This window comes from Scatophagus argus, chromosome 19 (genome assembly GCF_020382885.2).
Source record: "Scatophagus argus isolate fScaArg1 chromosome 19, fScaArg1.pri, whole genome shotgun sequence".
NCBI classification, from domain to species: Eukaryota; Metazoa; Chordata; class Actinopteri; family Scatophagidae; genus Scatophagus; species Scatophagus argus.
This window is the reverse complement of record NC_058511.1, coordinates 9194314-9210432: the sequence shown is the minus strand read 5'-3', so window position 1 is coordinate 9210432 and position 16119 is coordinate 9194314. Positions and strand designations below refer to the sequence as shown.

The 16119-nt window shown below is 40.2% G+C and overlaps 1 protein-coding gene across 1 annotated transcript; it reads left to right on the top strand.

Moving 5' to 3' along the window:
- Positions 1 to 205: 205 nt before the first annotated feature.
- cdc40 (cell division cycle 40 homolog (S. cerevisiae)) lies at positions 206 to 16068 on the top strand. Its single transcript, XM_046373893.1, has 15 exons — positions 206 to 450; positions 871 to 957; positions 1395 to 1524; positions 1632 to 1718; positions 1867 to 2006; positions 2904 to 3000; positions 3479 to 3618; positions 4683 to 4757; positions 5021 to 5066; positions 6680 to 6781; positions 8628 to 8743; positions 9755 to 9888; positions 13107 to 13183; positions 14872 to 15016; positions 15468 to 16068. The coding sequence occupies exons 1-15, from the start codon at positions 259 to 261 to the stop codon at positions 15643 to 15645; spliced, it is 1746 nt and encodes a 581-aa protein (XP_046229849.1). The 5' UTR covers positions 206 to 258; the 3' UTR covers positions 15646 to 16068.
- Positions 16069 to 16119: the final 51 nt, after the last annotated feature.

The window sequence follows — 16119 nt, the reverse complement described above, 5'->3', positions numbered from 1 at the left end:
TTTGTTTAAAAATGATTATCATAATAGTTGCAAATTCATTTTCTACAGTTTTCAGTAAACATAATAGACATTATGTCTAATCCAGAGTACAAAATAAACTGTGCTTCACTGGGTATATATGTTTATATAATTCATTTTCACGGGTGAGTAACCCACTTCATTGCTGAAGTCCAAATGATGAAGGCTGAATTTTCTTACTCGTTTTTCTCACAACGGAAGTCCCGCCCTCCCGCTTCCGGTGAATTCACAACATTCAAGATGTCTGCCGCCATAACTTCCCTCGTTTCGTACGGGAGCGATTCTGATTCAGAAAATGATTCAGAATCCAGTACCAGTGTCGAGAAAGTGGACCCGGTATGCCCGGACGCAACAGCCCACCTTAAACCTTTGCAGTCTGGACACACGATGTCTTTGGCTGTTCTCAATTCGGCTCCCGAGGTCGCCGTTAAGGTAAGCTAACCAAGCTAGCAAAGGTTAGCTTAACGTACTAACCTAACTGATTGGTAAAGTTAGACGTTATTATTGCATTGTGATAAAATTTAGTGTAATAGTAAGGCAAACAGTTTCAACGGATAACGAGAAATTCTGAGTAAATGACTCTTTAATGCTGAGCGGTAACTGTTCTTAACTTTACCAAACAAAACTGGTAACGGTTATCGTTAGCGGGAAACATTGGGTGTCGAGCAGGAGTATTTAATGTATTTTGTTATTCCATCATTATATTTAGAGCGTTATGTCAAGCATGTTGACCCATGTGTTATTTTTTTTTTCTATCTAATGCTCATGTTTAATAACGTTACACCAAACAGCAATATCGTATTGCCAGTGAACTAATGAGTCAGTTTGCTGATGTGTACATCTTCATTTTAGGAGGCAGTTGAGACTGGCATACACCTGGACCCTTCATTGAAAGAAGTCAGTTACAATCCGACTTATGACACCATGTTTGCGCCAGAGGTACGTTTTTGAATTAATGACAGTCATCCAGAGCTTGGTGAAATACTTAATGGAATAGTTAGTGTAATATGATACAAGACAAATGCGATATTTTGTTTATTGTAATTCATGTGTACAGCCTAAATGTTGGGTTGAGTGCAATAAAATACTGCAATTAATATTGCTATTTGGCCATGATACCCAAATTAATGATGAGGTGATCGTCAATGTCAAACATTTTACCTGCCACAATAAGGTGTCATCAACTTTGTCTTTGTATTTTTACCATCCTCCTCAAGTATACTGATATAGTTTTTCCATCTAATCCACTTAACTACCTATAAACCAGTCTGATGCTGTTGAAGTCTTTAGATATGAACTCTGCCACACAGAAGTTGTTCCTTGCAAGAGTCCAAAACAGTAAAATTTTAATGTTATTTGTCATTTTGTATAACTAGTTTGGACCAATGAACCCATTTAAAAGCCAGCAGATGGCTGCCCCCAGGAACATGTTATCAGGCTATGCGGAGCCTGCTCATCTCAACGACTTTATGTTTGAACAGCAAAGGAGGACCTTCTCCACCTACGGTAAGCCCACATGTGTCCCCCGTGCTGAGTTTAATTAACACTGTCAATATATTGAACCAGTCTGAATTTTAATGACCTTTTTATAACTCTCCCCAATCTACTAATAGGCTATGCTTTAGATCCATCTGTTGACACACACCAGGTATCCTCTAGTAGCTACATTGGTGCAGTGGAAGAGGCTGAAAAAAATAAAGGTAATTTCATATATATACATATATATATATATACACGTGTGTGTGTATCTGACTGTATAAATCTAGCTTTATTTAGGATGTCTTCTGTTGTATGGAGAATTGCTCATAAGAGATTCAGAATTATAAGCTCTGGTGGTTCTTCCTCCAGGCCTAACTGTGTTTGAGAGTGGACATAAGAAGACAGAGAAAAGAAAAAAGGTCAAAGGTGGGGATGCAGAAGAAATCGACAACTTCCTTGGACCATGGGCGAAATACGCGGATGAGAGATCTGTGGCTAAACCATCAGAGGTAACACTGTGCTACATACACTGAATCTGTACGCATGCTAGGAATAGAACAGGATAAAATTAAAAAAGGAGTAATATGTACTGTTGTTTACATATACACACATACGTCAAGGAAATAATTCCGTAGTGGAGAGTTTCTAAATTTAAGTCTGAGTGAATGTAAACAGCAGCAACAGGATGTTGGTGGTAATATGGTTGACATCTACTCTATAAACTTGCAACACCTGAGAAATATTGTCCATCAGTTTTGAATGCATTTAAGCACCAAACATCATTGATGCAAATGTTGAGACCACTTGTCCAGCCAGAGTGTAACGACTCTATCCAGGATATCATGGTAAAAACAGGTCTCTGTAAAGCTGTGTGCTCAGCAGGCTCTGGTTTCTGTTACTTGGTCAGTCTGAATTGTATTTTGTCCACTTTGGTTTTTCCTCCATTCTGGTCTGATTTAACTAATTTTCTCAAAAAAGATCTTCTGCTAATCATGGCAACCCTGCAGGTTAACAACAGGTTCAGACAAAAATGTAGCAAGTTTGAAGGAGCTACTGGCTGTTGCATATGCAGCACCTGCATGGTTTTAGTTTTGTTGTGATAAATCACAAATGATGCGCATAATTCAGGTAGGAGTTAAAGTTTTTGTACTGTCGGTATTTGCCGTTGAAACTATGATGTAGGGATTCATTCGTTAATTGCTTGAACATGCAATATTTTCAACCAGGCATGAAACAACTCACCTGCAGTGCTAAATGCTGGTATTTTCAGATATCAAGTGTCCCCACTGTCCCACCCAGCCAATCTCCTCCAACCCCCATCCTTTACATGGCATGCAGTTGCAAGAAAACTGACTTCAGTTTGTCTGTTCAGGAATCATTGGGTTGTGATGCATTTTATTTTACAGGAAGAGCAAAAAGAGTTGGATGAGATCACAGCCAAGAGGCAGAAGAAGGGAAGGAATGAGGAAGAGGCTCCAGGAGAGGAGAAGACCATTCTCCATGGTACTGTGACCCTGTGGTTTGAATGACACTCGGCAGGGCTTGAAGCTAACCTTTTTCCCAGTACATGGTTTCTAAACAAAAAACTTAGACACATTACACACTGCCCAATTAGGAGCTACACTACTGTTACAACAAATATGAACTTATAGCCTGCTATACCATTACTTTTTCTGTGTGTGTCATCACAGAAAGCACTGCTATGATTGGTTCATTGGTAGTAGGTTGTAATTTTTGCTGACAAGTTTTCTTGGAAATATATTTGACGTTTCTGTGTTTTTAAGGACTTTTTGTCCCTGTGTCTAGTTTTTAAACCATGTATAAACAGAGGTGCCCTTTCTGGTCAAGAATTTAATCCCATGAGAAACCTGTGGAAAACAATGTTAAAGGCAGCTAACAGTTCAGTCTCCTTTAAAAACATGTATCCAAATGCTGCAGGATTTTTCACGTCATGCTTTGTATCTCTTTGTTCTCCCCTTAGTTAAAGACATGTATGACTACCAGGGCAGGTCTTATCTCCATATCCCACAGGATGTGGGCGTCAACCTGCGTTCTGCTGATGCACCCGACAAGTGTTACCTGCCTAAGAAACAGATTCATGTCTGGTCTGGACACACAAAGGTCAGTGGAAAGGGACATCAACATTTTTATGTCTTTGAATTCTCCATTTTGGACCAGTAAAAAAGGTCTTGCAGCTCTAGGTATTCTCTGTGCAGGCTTTGCTGGTGGTAAGTTTTGGCATTGTAGTCCTGAAATGCAAAACGGGAGCAGTGTCACGTATGTGTCTGTGTATACATAAAGAGGAAAATTCGATTACGCACTCCATGTCACAGTTTCTGAGGCCGTCTGTAAAATCCTCCAGGGTACTTTTGAATAAAATGATAACATGGTCGTCTGTGAGCTGCTTGTACCAGACGCATTCAACACTATTGTCTCTCATTCAAAACACCGTCTTTATAATTCAAATATAAAGGCAAACACTGGGTTATTAGAAGAAAGTCTGATTCAAGCATTAGATCTGCCAGCGTGCTTCAGGGAGAGAGAAATCACTCAAGTTTTAAATTGGCTTCTATCCGCTTTGTGCAGGAAGTTACAGCCTTCAGAGTCTAATTTGAAATACAAAGAGGTTTGAAAAGATAATAAGCATGTGGAAGTGCTGATGTCGAGATAATAGATGGAGGGTGGCCCATGTGGTGTCACCAAAGTTTTGTGAAACTTTCTTGAGAAAGTTTTGTGACTTGAAAGTCATCATAATTTATAGTTTGCACACGAGTTCTGTCCTTTCCTGGGTTCTGATTCAATTAATGTTACCCACTATAAAGTCTTTTAATGTCAACAGAGTGGCCAGGTCCAAATGATGTCGAACATGAACGTGAACATGCACAATACTTTTATTTATAAAAAATGAGAGATAGCGTAGCCTTTTCCTTTACCGTTAATGATTACTGTGATACCTATAGCGCAAGTCTTAAGTAAAAGTCTCCTGCCGTTCCATAAGCATTTTATCAACAAAAAAACCCATTCCCATGAGGTCATTGCTATGGGCCAAGCAAACACAAATAGATATCCACGATGTGAAAATTTGCCCAATTTGTGGCATTATGACATCATAGTTCAGCTAAATGTGTTCTCTAAGAAGAAATATGACGTCACATACAAGTTTCTTCTCTCTGTATATTTTCCAGGGTGTCAGTGCCATCCGACTATTTCCTAAGTCTGGTCATCTACTTCTCTCCTGCTCCATGGACTGTAAGATCAAGGTAAATACTCACAGTGTGGTCCCATAAAAAGCATCTCAGAAACTTATGAATGAATTCACGTACACTTGTTTTGTCTTTTCGCAGTTGCATCTTATGAATTCTCATGTTCTAGACAAGGCTGGTTTAGCTGGCTAACTTTCTTATTGAACCTGATATTTTTCTTATGCTAACATACAGTTTTATTTTGTGTTGCTGGCGTTTTTTGGACTACGTTCATTGTAGTTTTGAGGCTCACATGTTGTTTCCTTTCCTTCTCTCCACAGCTATGGGAAGTGTACAATGAGAGGAGATGTATTCGGACCTTTATTGGTAAGCAGTCTTAAATTTTCATGTGGTAAACTCGATCGAGTCATGGTATGAAATGGTAACCGAATATAAGGAAATCCACAAAGAATGATGTGTTAAAAACAGTAGCGGATTGCCAGCAAACATGCTGACATGTAAAATAATCGAAGGTCTGAAACGCCTACAGCCTTTTGGGAAACGCACAGTAGTGACAGACTGTGAGCTCAGCAACACTAATGGCATATCTGTTGACAGAAAGTGCTGTGAATTTTTATTTCTTTTTTTATTTTTTAAGGCTAATGGATTGAAGGTCACTCTTACACCTCTTTTTCACAGACATCACACTGTCTGAATAGAGATTGTTTGCAGCTGTGGTTCTGCTTGTCAGCTCCTTCACAGAATGTGCATAATTCAGCAGCCCAGGGGCTGAGGGGAACGTGGGGCAAGGGGGTTAGAGCATAAGACACGGAGAGAAGTTGGCATACGGGAAGAGAAAACACAGTTTAGGGTGAATAAACTGACAGAGAGTGACTGGCTGAGGGGCAGAGTTGCTTATGATGATCTTTATTTTTTTTTTTTTCCTCCACCAGAGGAATATACAGCAGTGTTGTGGAGAACATATTAGATTTCCACTTTGTTGTTGCTGCTTGGTATATTCATTCTTTCTATTCTTCCTTCAAATAGATGATTCTTTATTTTTTGCTTCACCGAGGTGTTAAATTTCTTACTTTTTTCTTCACTGGTTTCGCAGTTTTTCATTTTTATGTATTTTTTTATTTCTCTCTTGCTAAATACATTTTTTAATGTTGCGTATTATGTGTAATCATATATTCACTGAAATGGTTTACTGCATACCATTGTTTTGTGAATGCACATAGCTCATCAGAATTATGAAGGAAAAAAGGAATAGTGTGGAATGTATTAGTCATGATGTACATGAACAAGCATGCGTACCATTGTCTGTATTTTCATGTCTGGATGGAGTTTGTTGCAAAGGCCACATTTGATTACATGTGTGCCCTACTTTCAGTAGTTTGTGCTATGTGTTCTCCTGTACACACATAGACACACACGCTTACACCATCAAGGCTTTCCGCAACGCTGGCGTTGCCTTTGGTGTGCCAGCAAGCCGGGTTAGAGCAAGTGAGCGGGCTGGTGCTTAGCCTCAGTGGGCTCTGTCATCGCCGTGGAAACAGTGAAGCCTTGATAAAAGCCAGTTTTGACAAGGAAGGTGTCTACATGCTCCAAGCCCACAGGGACCTCACATCACCTACACTCTATGAGAAAGAGCCAAAGGGCTGCATAGATTTGGATTAAGAAGAAATACAAGAAGGTGGAGAACAATTGAAAAGACAGATGGAGCATGTAGTTTTTTTTCCTCTCTTTCTCATCCTTTCTCCTCTCCAAGCTCATTTAAAGATTCCACTTGTCTCCCACAGCTGGCACCATCTTTCTGTATCCCTGATTTCCCTTAACCTGATTTCAAGTTCCTTATATGAATTGAGTGTGTAAGGAAAGCAGGCTGCAGGAGACTAGTAACAAGAGTGGGGAACATGTAAGGAAATTTTACTTGTGCACATTTATTTATTTGTTTATTTTTAACATATGTGTGTGTGAATTTCCTCTGATTATGTTAGGGCACAGCAAAGCAGTGCGAGACATTTGCTTCAACAACACTGGCACCCAGTTTCTCAGTGCTGCCTATGACCGCTACCTCAAACTCTGGGACTCTGAGACGGGTAAGTCCCACGTCCTGATGTCAACATACTCTTTTCTAATGTTCACAGATAGAAATTCTATCTCAACAGCCCTCTAAAGGTCTTTGTACATGTTTTTTTTTTTTTTTTGCAATAAAAAGCATGTCATATTATTATTATTTTTATAATTATATTATTATATTTTTCAAACTGGATGCACATTTTCCAAATCAAAAAAAGCAACTTTATTTTTTCCATTTTGAGGTCAGGTTTCACCACAAATAAAGGCATCGACCCTTTGCATTGTGCAGAAAGGATGTCCCGTCACAATTCCTAATGACAGTGGAGAACCTGTTACAAGTTACCAGTTTGTCCTTTTGTTTCTTATGTTTGCCCTTTCCTGTCTCCTGTGCACCACTGTCTGTGTGTTAATATGGGTGTGGCGCTCCCCTCAGTCTAGCTGCACAGATGGGATGTACCCACAATCTGCTTTTCTCAGCTGAAGCGGTGGACAAGCTCATCATCAGTGGATGCTGTTAAATACATTTTTCCCCCAGTGAATAATGGCCTTTACATATTGACCATTGGGTGAAATAACATACTGTACGTACAATCTAATATAGCTGTGATCTCACAGGCCAGAAGATAACTGATAAATCACTCGTGAATAATTTAAAGTGACACCGCGGATGTCAGTTTCTTTGTGTAATTGCTTGAATCAAATATTTCTTTACAGATCATGCAAACATGTTTCTGAAAGGTCAAAAAACAATTTCAACCAATTTGTTACTCAGTCACCTTTTATATAGATATATAGACTGTTCATATGTACACCTTCCTTTCCTCCAATATCCTTGTTGTTATCCATGTTCCCCAAAAACACCAAACATTTCCAGCTTCTCAGATTTGTGGACGTTGTGGACGCTAGTTTATATTTAAATATTTGTTTTCAGTATTTTCTGCCAAAAATCTATACATGAATCAATAATGAAAATAACTTTTTGCCTGTAGATATTTTCAATTCGATGTGACTTCTTTCAAAATAAAATACAGTCAGCTTAACTTAACTGTATGTATTCAGAAATGTAATCAACTCTACCAAAGCATTTATGCAGATCACATCTTTTAGAGCTGGCAAAGACACATTGTGACATACAAAACCGTTGTGTAATTTAAAAAACATGCTAACTAATTTTGTATCCATATTGACATTGCGGATTAGCAGTTGATGCCATAACGTGCGTAAAATGTTTATAAAATGTGCCGCGTTGTTCCACGTTATCTTTGCTCACTGCTCAGCCATGTCATTTTTCACCCCTCTCAACTGATGAGTGCCAGTCCAGCAGAGGGCAGAAAAGAGTTAATTCCCCCTCTTGTTGTTAACAGGATTATAATTCAAATACTTAGAAACTGTTAGAGTTACCGGTAATTTACTGCACAGTTACAACTTGCCAGATTAAATGGACTTAGTGTTCTTATTAGTTGTTGTGAGTTTGTTTAGCGAAACAAATTCTGTTTCTTTCAGGTATGTAGGGCTAATATTTCATTCCAGCTCTGTCTGTGATACACTGCATGTAATACAGAAACTAACTTCTTATCTGAAGGTCCTCTTGGTGTTGCAGTCAGTTTAGTTTTGTGTTCTCTCAGCTCTAGCAGTAGTTGTAGCATCATTCCTGTGGTGGCTCACCTTTGCGGAATAAATACAAAGAAACACAGAATTTTCTCTGTTACGGCTGAGCTCTTGCTGCCTGCAGGGACAGAGCATACAGCATTGAAAGTTGCAGTCTGTCCTGCAATTTTAAACAACTTGTAGTGTGCCTTTCTGAAAAGCCACTGTGGATTATTCTGGAGCTCTGACTTTCAATTTTCATCCCCCTCTCCTCCGCAGGCCAATGTATCTCCCGCTTCACAAACAGGAAAGTACCATACTGTGTCAAGTTCAACCCAGACGACGACAAACAGAACCTTTTTGTGGCCGGAATGTCAGATAAGAAGATTGTTCAGGTAAAGTCAGCATGTGCTGCATTGCAGTGATTTGATTCAGGTTCTACCATAACTTAATGTGTATTTCCCAGTTGACCGAGCAGATGCACACAAGAATTTGTGTGTATACCTCCTGTGCCCACAGGAGCATGAAATACACTCCCGTCTCATCTTCTAGCAGTAGCTTGTGAGTGTGTGGTGAGAAGTTCTAGTGGCTGACAGGACTAGAGCAAGCCATTAATCACAAGTAGCATTAAGATCGGAGAGAGGCAAAGGGAAGAGAATGATCTGAGATGAAAATAGGAAACCAATATATATGAGATCATACAATCAGGTAAATGGTTTTAGAACTAACATGGAACTGTTTTATTTCATTTTTAATGCGCAGTGGCTTCTTTAACATTAATGTAAAAGGGCCCAGATGAACACCAGTTATTATCAAAATATCTGGCACAATAATCAGGGTTTTTTTATTAAATCATGCAGCTCTCTTTTGTGTTTCAAGAACAGATGGCTGCTCCAGTGGGCAGCCAAAGGCTAAGTTATAAAAACAAAACTAGCATAAACAGAATTGGATGTAAAATCTGTCGGAGATGTGTCCTGTTTAGTTGGTACCTGTAGGCCAAATCTGTGTGGTTGTCTTTCCTTTATATTTTAAAGGAAAATCTCTGCAATTACACTGCTGCATTTAAGCCCTCTGCTTTAGTGCATTTTAAAACTGCTCTTAGTAGCACCTTTTACACAGCCTGCTCGAGGTGGGACTGTCTTGCCTTTGTGCTACGTTGTTCTGTTTAAACGGTACAAAGGCAATTACATAATCTCTGCGTGAAAAGGGCCAGAGAGTCATCCTGCCAAATGAGTTTATCTTTGCTAAAACAAGAGACGTTGTATTTATTTTGGTAATCGGCACTCCACAAGAGTACCAAACATGTTCCAGTTTGGTGCAGTTTTGTGAGTCTTTTTAATAACCCACTTGATTTTGTTACGAGTAGTCATAGATAAAAATGCCTCCTCTCTGTTTCCCTCCATCAGTGGGACATCAGGACAGGTGAGGTGGTTCAGGAGTACGACCGTCACCTGGGAGCTGTCAACACCATCACCTTTGTGGATGAGAATCGTCGGTTTGTCAGCACATCGGACGACAAGAGTCTTCGAGTGTGGGAGTGGTGAGTACAGACTACGGCCTAAGCACTAATGCTGATGAAGCTAATGCTGTTTTTGTTTTGTTTTTTTTTAATAGTGTTGTACCTTTAAGCCAAGCCCATAATTCTCCAAACTTAGTAATCAAAGACTGGTTGACAGTCTTTGATTGATTGACAGTCATTTGGCAGACACTTGAAGAAATGTATTCAATAATGGGAATGTTAAAAACTGATCAGGGGCAGGAAGAATCATACAGGAGAGAGGATGTTTGGTGTTATTTGAAATGCTATAGATGTGGCAGCAGCATCTCAGGATGCATTTTACTATGATACATTGAGGTGCATCATGGTGACATCAAATGCCTTTGCGTTTTGTCTTACCCCTGTAATAAGAAGATTCAGGGAAAAAAGTAATGTGCAAACTAACAATATGTCATTGTATTGTGTGCCGCTTCCTGAAGAAACGCTCACTTCTCCTTTAGTTGTTGATAAGAAAATTAGATGTCGACAAACCTCTGGGCGACCCTATCTTGGACAAAGCTCATCCAGCTGTGCTGCTAATCTGCTCTGAGTCATAGCCCCTGCCCTGGTCTGCCTGCTTTACATGCATCTGTTACCGTGGGAGTTTCTTTTTTTTCCTCCCTTGAGCTTAATGTACATTGAAAATATTCAAGAAGCAACCCCTGTGAGCCTGACCCCTGTTGCTATTGCATATTTTAAATAGTAAGATTTTTTTTGAAATGGTTTGACAAATGAAATTATGAGGGCTGATGTGCTTGGTTGACTGGCAGGTCAGATTCTCTTGAAATTACAACATGCACATGTGTTATTAACAAAATTGTGTTCTTGTGGGTTTTCCACAAGCTTATTTATTTTTAGACATTCTCCATGCATGTCCCAGTCTGCAGTCTTTGTCTGTGCTCAGTGGCCAATCAAGAGAGACCACCAAGAGTGGCTTGCAGATTGGCCGGGGGTCCTGTGGTGATAAACAAACTCCATATAAATATTTAAAGACCAATTGATAAAGGAAGCTTCCAGTGGATTCTTGGAGGGGGGGCTTTTTGTTCAAGGGCAAATATTTGGGGTTGTTTTTTCCTTTGCCCTTGTTAGAATTTCTCTGTGTTTTCCCCTTGGGTACAAGAGATGGAGATTAACTAGTGAAAAAATGTGGAATTTTCACACAGTCTTCAAGTCAAGGTTGAAGGACGGGCTTGACAGAACAGCATGAAGCAAACCATGTCCCAGGAGTCTGCTTAGTGCATTTGTTTGGGAGGGCTTTTTTAGTGTAGCGTGGGAGCGAACTGGCAGTTGGTAAGCTGGGCCAAAGAGTGGCTTTACTGTCCCTCTTTCTCCCATGGATACCACCTGGCACTTGGCTTTAGCTAACCCCTCTCGTGAGCTGCTGCTACATAGCAGCATTAGGCCGAATTTACCAGAACAAACTCATCTGGCTGGAATAGAAGCAGAGGCTGACAAGACGGAGGGGCACGGGTGAGAGAACGTCGGATGCTTAGAAAAGATTGTGAGGCAGCAGATCTACAAATCATTCACATCACAGTCCCAACGCCTACTCGTAATTCAAATTCCTTCTCCGTTTTCACACACAAGATTTCTGTGGAGATGACTTTATCTGTGGCAGAGGTTTGTCATCGGGGAGCGGAGGGTTAGTGTGCACACTGGGAGGAAGGATTACAATCAATATAAAATGCGCTGCACTGTGCCAGCAAGGAGAATTAGCTCTCGATCAGAAAGGCATCGTGCAGAGAATGATGAAACATTGGGCTTGGAGGGGGCATTTGTGATGGAAAAAAGAATGGTGAAAGATGAAAAAATGATGGAGACAGAGAGAAGGACATTGTTTGAATATAATACAGTAGAATGTGAACTGCTATGTCATCCAAGTAATCAGTTCCTTCATACTTTATTTTCATTGATGCTAAATTTTAGCATTTTTCCAGAGTGACTTTCAATTATGGTCCTGACCTTTAAAAAAAAAAAAAAAATAGCCCCCCACTGCCAACCCAAATTAAACAGGAGGCAAATATTTTTCCATCAGTAATGACTATATCAGAGCTGAATTCAAAAAGAAAAAAATAGATTAATTTACTCTTCTGTCAATAGTAATTATGCTGTGAGAAATTCTCCAAATAATAAACAAAGACAACCTGTTTCATTTCCCTCACAGCAAGAGAGGATCAGTGATTTTCAGTCTTAGCGTTTCTTCTGTCCGCTGATAACAAAACTTAACCTCCACCTCGCTGCAGATATTTTGACAGATACGCTAAAGTTCTTGCATAGAATATACAAAAATGCTCTTCTTGTTTTCTTCTTTGTCCCCAATTTTGATCGAAATGAAACACTGTAAACAACCATCTGTCATCTATTATTCATAAACATCCCTAGAGTGTAAGTTTGAGTGTACGTTTTCTCTTCTTCCTCTCCCAAAGCCCTCCAGACATCAAGACATTTACACTGGTTATTTCTGGAGCTCAGAAGAAGAGATCTGATGGCTTTGTTATCTCTTCAGGGTTTAGCTTGGCTTGTCATGTTAAACAATATATGCCGTGACAGCGTTTTTATGCGTACAAGGGTTTGCACCTCGCGATTAAGTCTGGTCTTCGAAGTTTTGCATCTCGTGGTGAAATCACTTTACTTCAGCTGTTACTCATCACAGAGAGAGACGGAGACATGGCCTTAGATAAAACTGATAGATTAGGACATAGCTATTGCCCTTTAAACTTAGAGTAAAGCAGAAAGACACATTACTTAATTACTCGTTTACTTATTGTGCAAAAACATCATCCTGGTGGACACATGCACGGTAGATATGAATCATCTTCTGCAGACCACCTACGATAAAACAGCCAAGTTTCTGATCTCTCGCAAAGCACGGAGTCAGAGGGGAGTCTAAAAGAACAGGAACGCAGGGTGTAAGAGTGAAGAAGGGATTAATGAATAATTGGATGGCTGTACAGTCGGCTGTGTAGCATCAAAAGCTTTCAGATTGCATGGAGCTGTTTACATACTGTCGCTGAAATTGTGATCCTTCCTAGTCTTTCACCAAAACTGTTTTCTCTTCAGTAACAAGCATTTTTGAGCAGCTGTAATAGTAAACAAGCTACAACTGTGTGATTTTTTTTTTTTTCTTTTTAGTTCTTCCTTTTGGGGCTGCGCAGGTTGCTCTTTCATCTGGTGTTCATTCCTTCTTAAAGTGTACTCACAGTGCTTTGTGCCTTTTTCAGGGACATCCCTGTGGACTTCAAATACATTGCTGAGCCTAGTATGCACTCCATGCCAGCTGTGACACTCTCTCCCAACGGTGAGTAGTCAAATCGTGGCAAAACACTCGCAGACACACAGTCATGCACACATTACAGAGCACTCTGGGGAGCCCAAACCCATATTGCCAGATTGAAGTTGATTCATACCCTGTAGCGTTTCTATTGGTGGTTATTATCATTGGATTCTATTAACATGATGATATGTTAATTATTGAGCAGTAGAGATGCTGGTAGGAGGATTCTACCTTTGTGCAGAGCCAGACTAGCTCTTTCCCCTGATTTCAGTCTCACAAACATCCCTGAGATCCCTGTTCATTAGTGTTACACAGATATGTGACACTGCTTGACAGGTAAATTGCTGAGTCCCTGCAGATGTGAGTGGACGATGTAAAGAAGCCAGTTAAGGACACAGCAGCCCGCACATAGTAGTTACGTGAGCAGCACGCGCCTTATAATACCAGAATTAACAGGTGGTCTTCCTCTTCAAATGTAATACATCAGTTTGAATCAGGAATTCCCTGTTGCGCTCCATCAGCTCCAACTACCATCAAACTCAGCTGTTCTCTCCTCATCTGTCCCTTCCCTCTTCTGCCTACTTTGATTTGCCCCTTTCATGTACTCTCCCCACTCTTGTCCTTCTTTTTGGCGGCGATTTTATTTGTCCCAGCATGGTTTGTTTCTCTTCAGCATGTGAATAATGAATGCGCTCTCAGTGGGAGAGCTTTCAGTTTTCTCTCTACACCTAAATGGCGCTCAGTTGCCACCCCCACCCCCCACTCCCCTTGGCATCGCATCCACAGCCTCTCTTATTTTCTCTTCTCCCACTGTCTCTTGCCATCTTAACGAAAGAGACAGAGCCTGAGCGTCCTGGTGAAATTGGCTGAGTTGTTTTCATTCTCCTGCACCTATTGTGTTTGATATTTGTGGACAGTAGTGTCTTTTAATTTAGAAGGAGCATTTAAGAGGAGGATACACACACCCACACAAACACACACCAGCGCTTGATATCTTTCTCACACCACATTAATAATTTCCATCATGTTTCCTTTCAAGAAGTGCAGTGAGTCGTGTAATGCTTTGACACTGAAGTGCTGCCTCTTATCACTGTGTAGTGACTTTGAGGCTGCAGCTGAAATGTTCCGTAAAGTAGATCTCAGCCGAGCAGCCACTGATGAAAAATCTTTTTATTTTCCTCTGCGTTTTCTCAGTCTTTTCACTTTAATGATGACAGAATGTTGAGTTCACATTTTGTTGTCCACTCAAAACTCCACATTTCCACATTTTGATTTCTGTTTGATTTCTTTCCTTGAGGCACATTTACACCAAATGTACCTGTTGTTAAAAATCTGTCACTCGACTTGATGCTGGAGTTGTTACACTGCCTGGGCTTCAGAGCATTCTAACAGCAGTGGCAGGCAGTCATGATACTGCATTCAAAATACTAGTGGCTGCTTGTTAAACATTTGTACAGAATCATGCTAATGAGACAGCCCGATAGGCTCTTAAACTTATTGTGACAAGCTTTAAAAATTATCACTGCAAACAGAACTTATGTTTTAGATTGTACCTTCAATACTTCATACCAAAATACTTGAATAGAATCTTTCCTTTATTCAGTGATTTCGTAAGTGTGTTGCATCATATTGCTACTGCAGAAATGGAGAGGTGTGCAGCAGCACTTGAGATTAATGGCTGGCTTCATGCTGTTCGATTGTTTTAACCCCAGGTAAATGGCTAGCATGCCAGTCTATGGACAACCAGATTCTGATCTTTGGAGCCCAAAACCGCTTCAGACTGAACAAGAAGAAAGTCTTCAAAGGCCACATGGTCGCTGGCTATGCCTGCCAAGTGGACTTCTCCCCAGATATGAGGTAAGTCTTTACTTTGTCGACTGAATTTTCTTTTTTAATTTTAGTAAATGAAAAAGAATACAGATACAATACAAATGCTCAGTGTATTTCCTCTAAAATGCCTCCAGTTGATGAAGAGCTGAAAAGACCCTCTTATCTAATGTTAAAGTCTACAGTGAGAGCTAAGTAGGACAGTCCAGTACTCAAGCCACACAACTATTAAAACACATTTTCTCCCCTCTTCTCACCCACCATCACCACCGCCCACATCTTTGAAGCAGGTGCCCTCACTTCCTTTCAGTATCCATGGCAACACTGCAACTCCTGGCCAGAATAAAATACCAAAAAATTCTGACTCCCACCTTTTGGCAGGTGAAGTGGAAGCAAAGTAATTTTTAGCAAAGTGCTAATCTTTCCATCCCCTCTCTCTCTCTTTCTTTTTGTCTTTCCTCCTGGTCTTCCTTTCTGCCAGTTATGTGGTGTCAGGAGATGCGGATGGAAAGCTGAACATCTGGGATTGGAAGACCACCAAACTTTACCACAGGATCAAAGCTCATGACAAGGTTTGCATAAGTGCCCTGTGGCATCCACATGAAACCTCCAAGGTCATCACCTGTGGCTGGGATGGACAAATCAAACTCTGGGACTAAATCTGTGCGTGTGTGTCTTTTTGGGGAATGGGGTTACTGAGAAATGATGGGCAGAACTAAACAGGTTCACCATACAGAGACATGAAAGGAACTGGTTGTCCCATGGACTTGGTGAAAAACCTTGAGTGAAAGCCACAGGGCTGGTATCCAGTCTTATAGTAACATCATATTTTTGTATGCCGTTGTGAGAGCTCAAAATATGTACTCTTGTATTATCTGTATAAAGATGAACACAACCATCCTTTGTTTCTACTGAAAAGGGCTTATTAGAGGGGTACCTTTTTTTTAATGTTTTGCTGTTTTAATTTGCAATGTCATTAGTGTCATACATTTGCAATCCTTGGAGAAAAATTCCTCCTGTTCATTTATATGACCATCCCATTGCTTAAATAAACATACTGTACATTTGATCTCTTAAGAAAACAAAGCATTGTTTCCTTGGAAAAGTGGTTTATTCAACACCATATCATCACA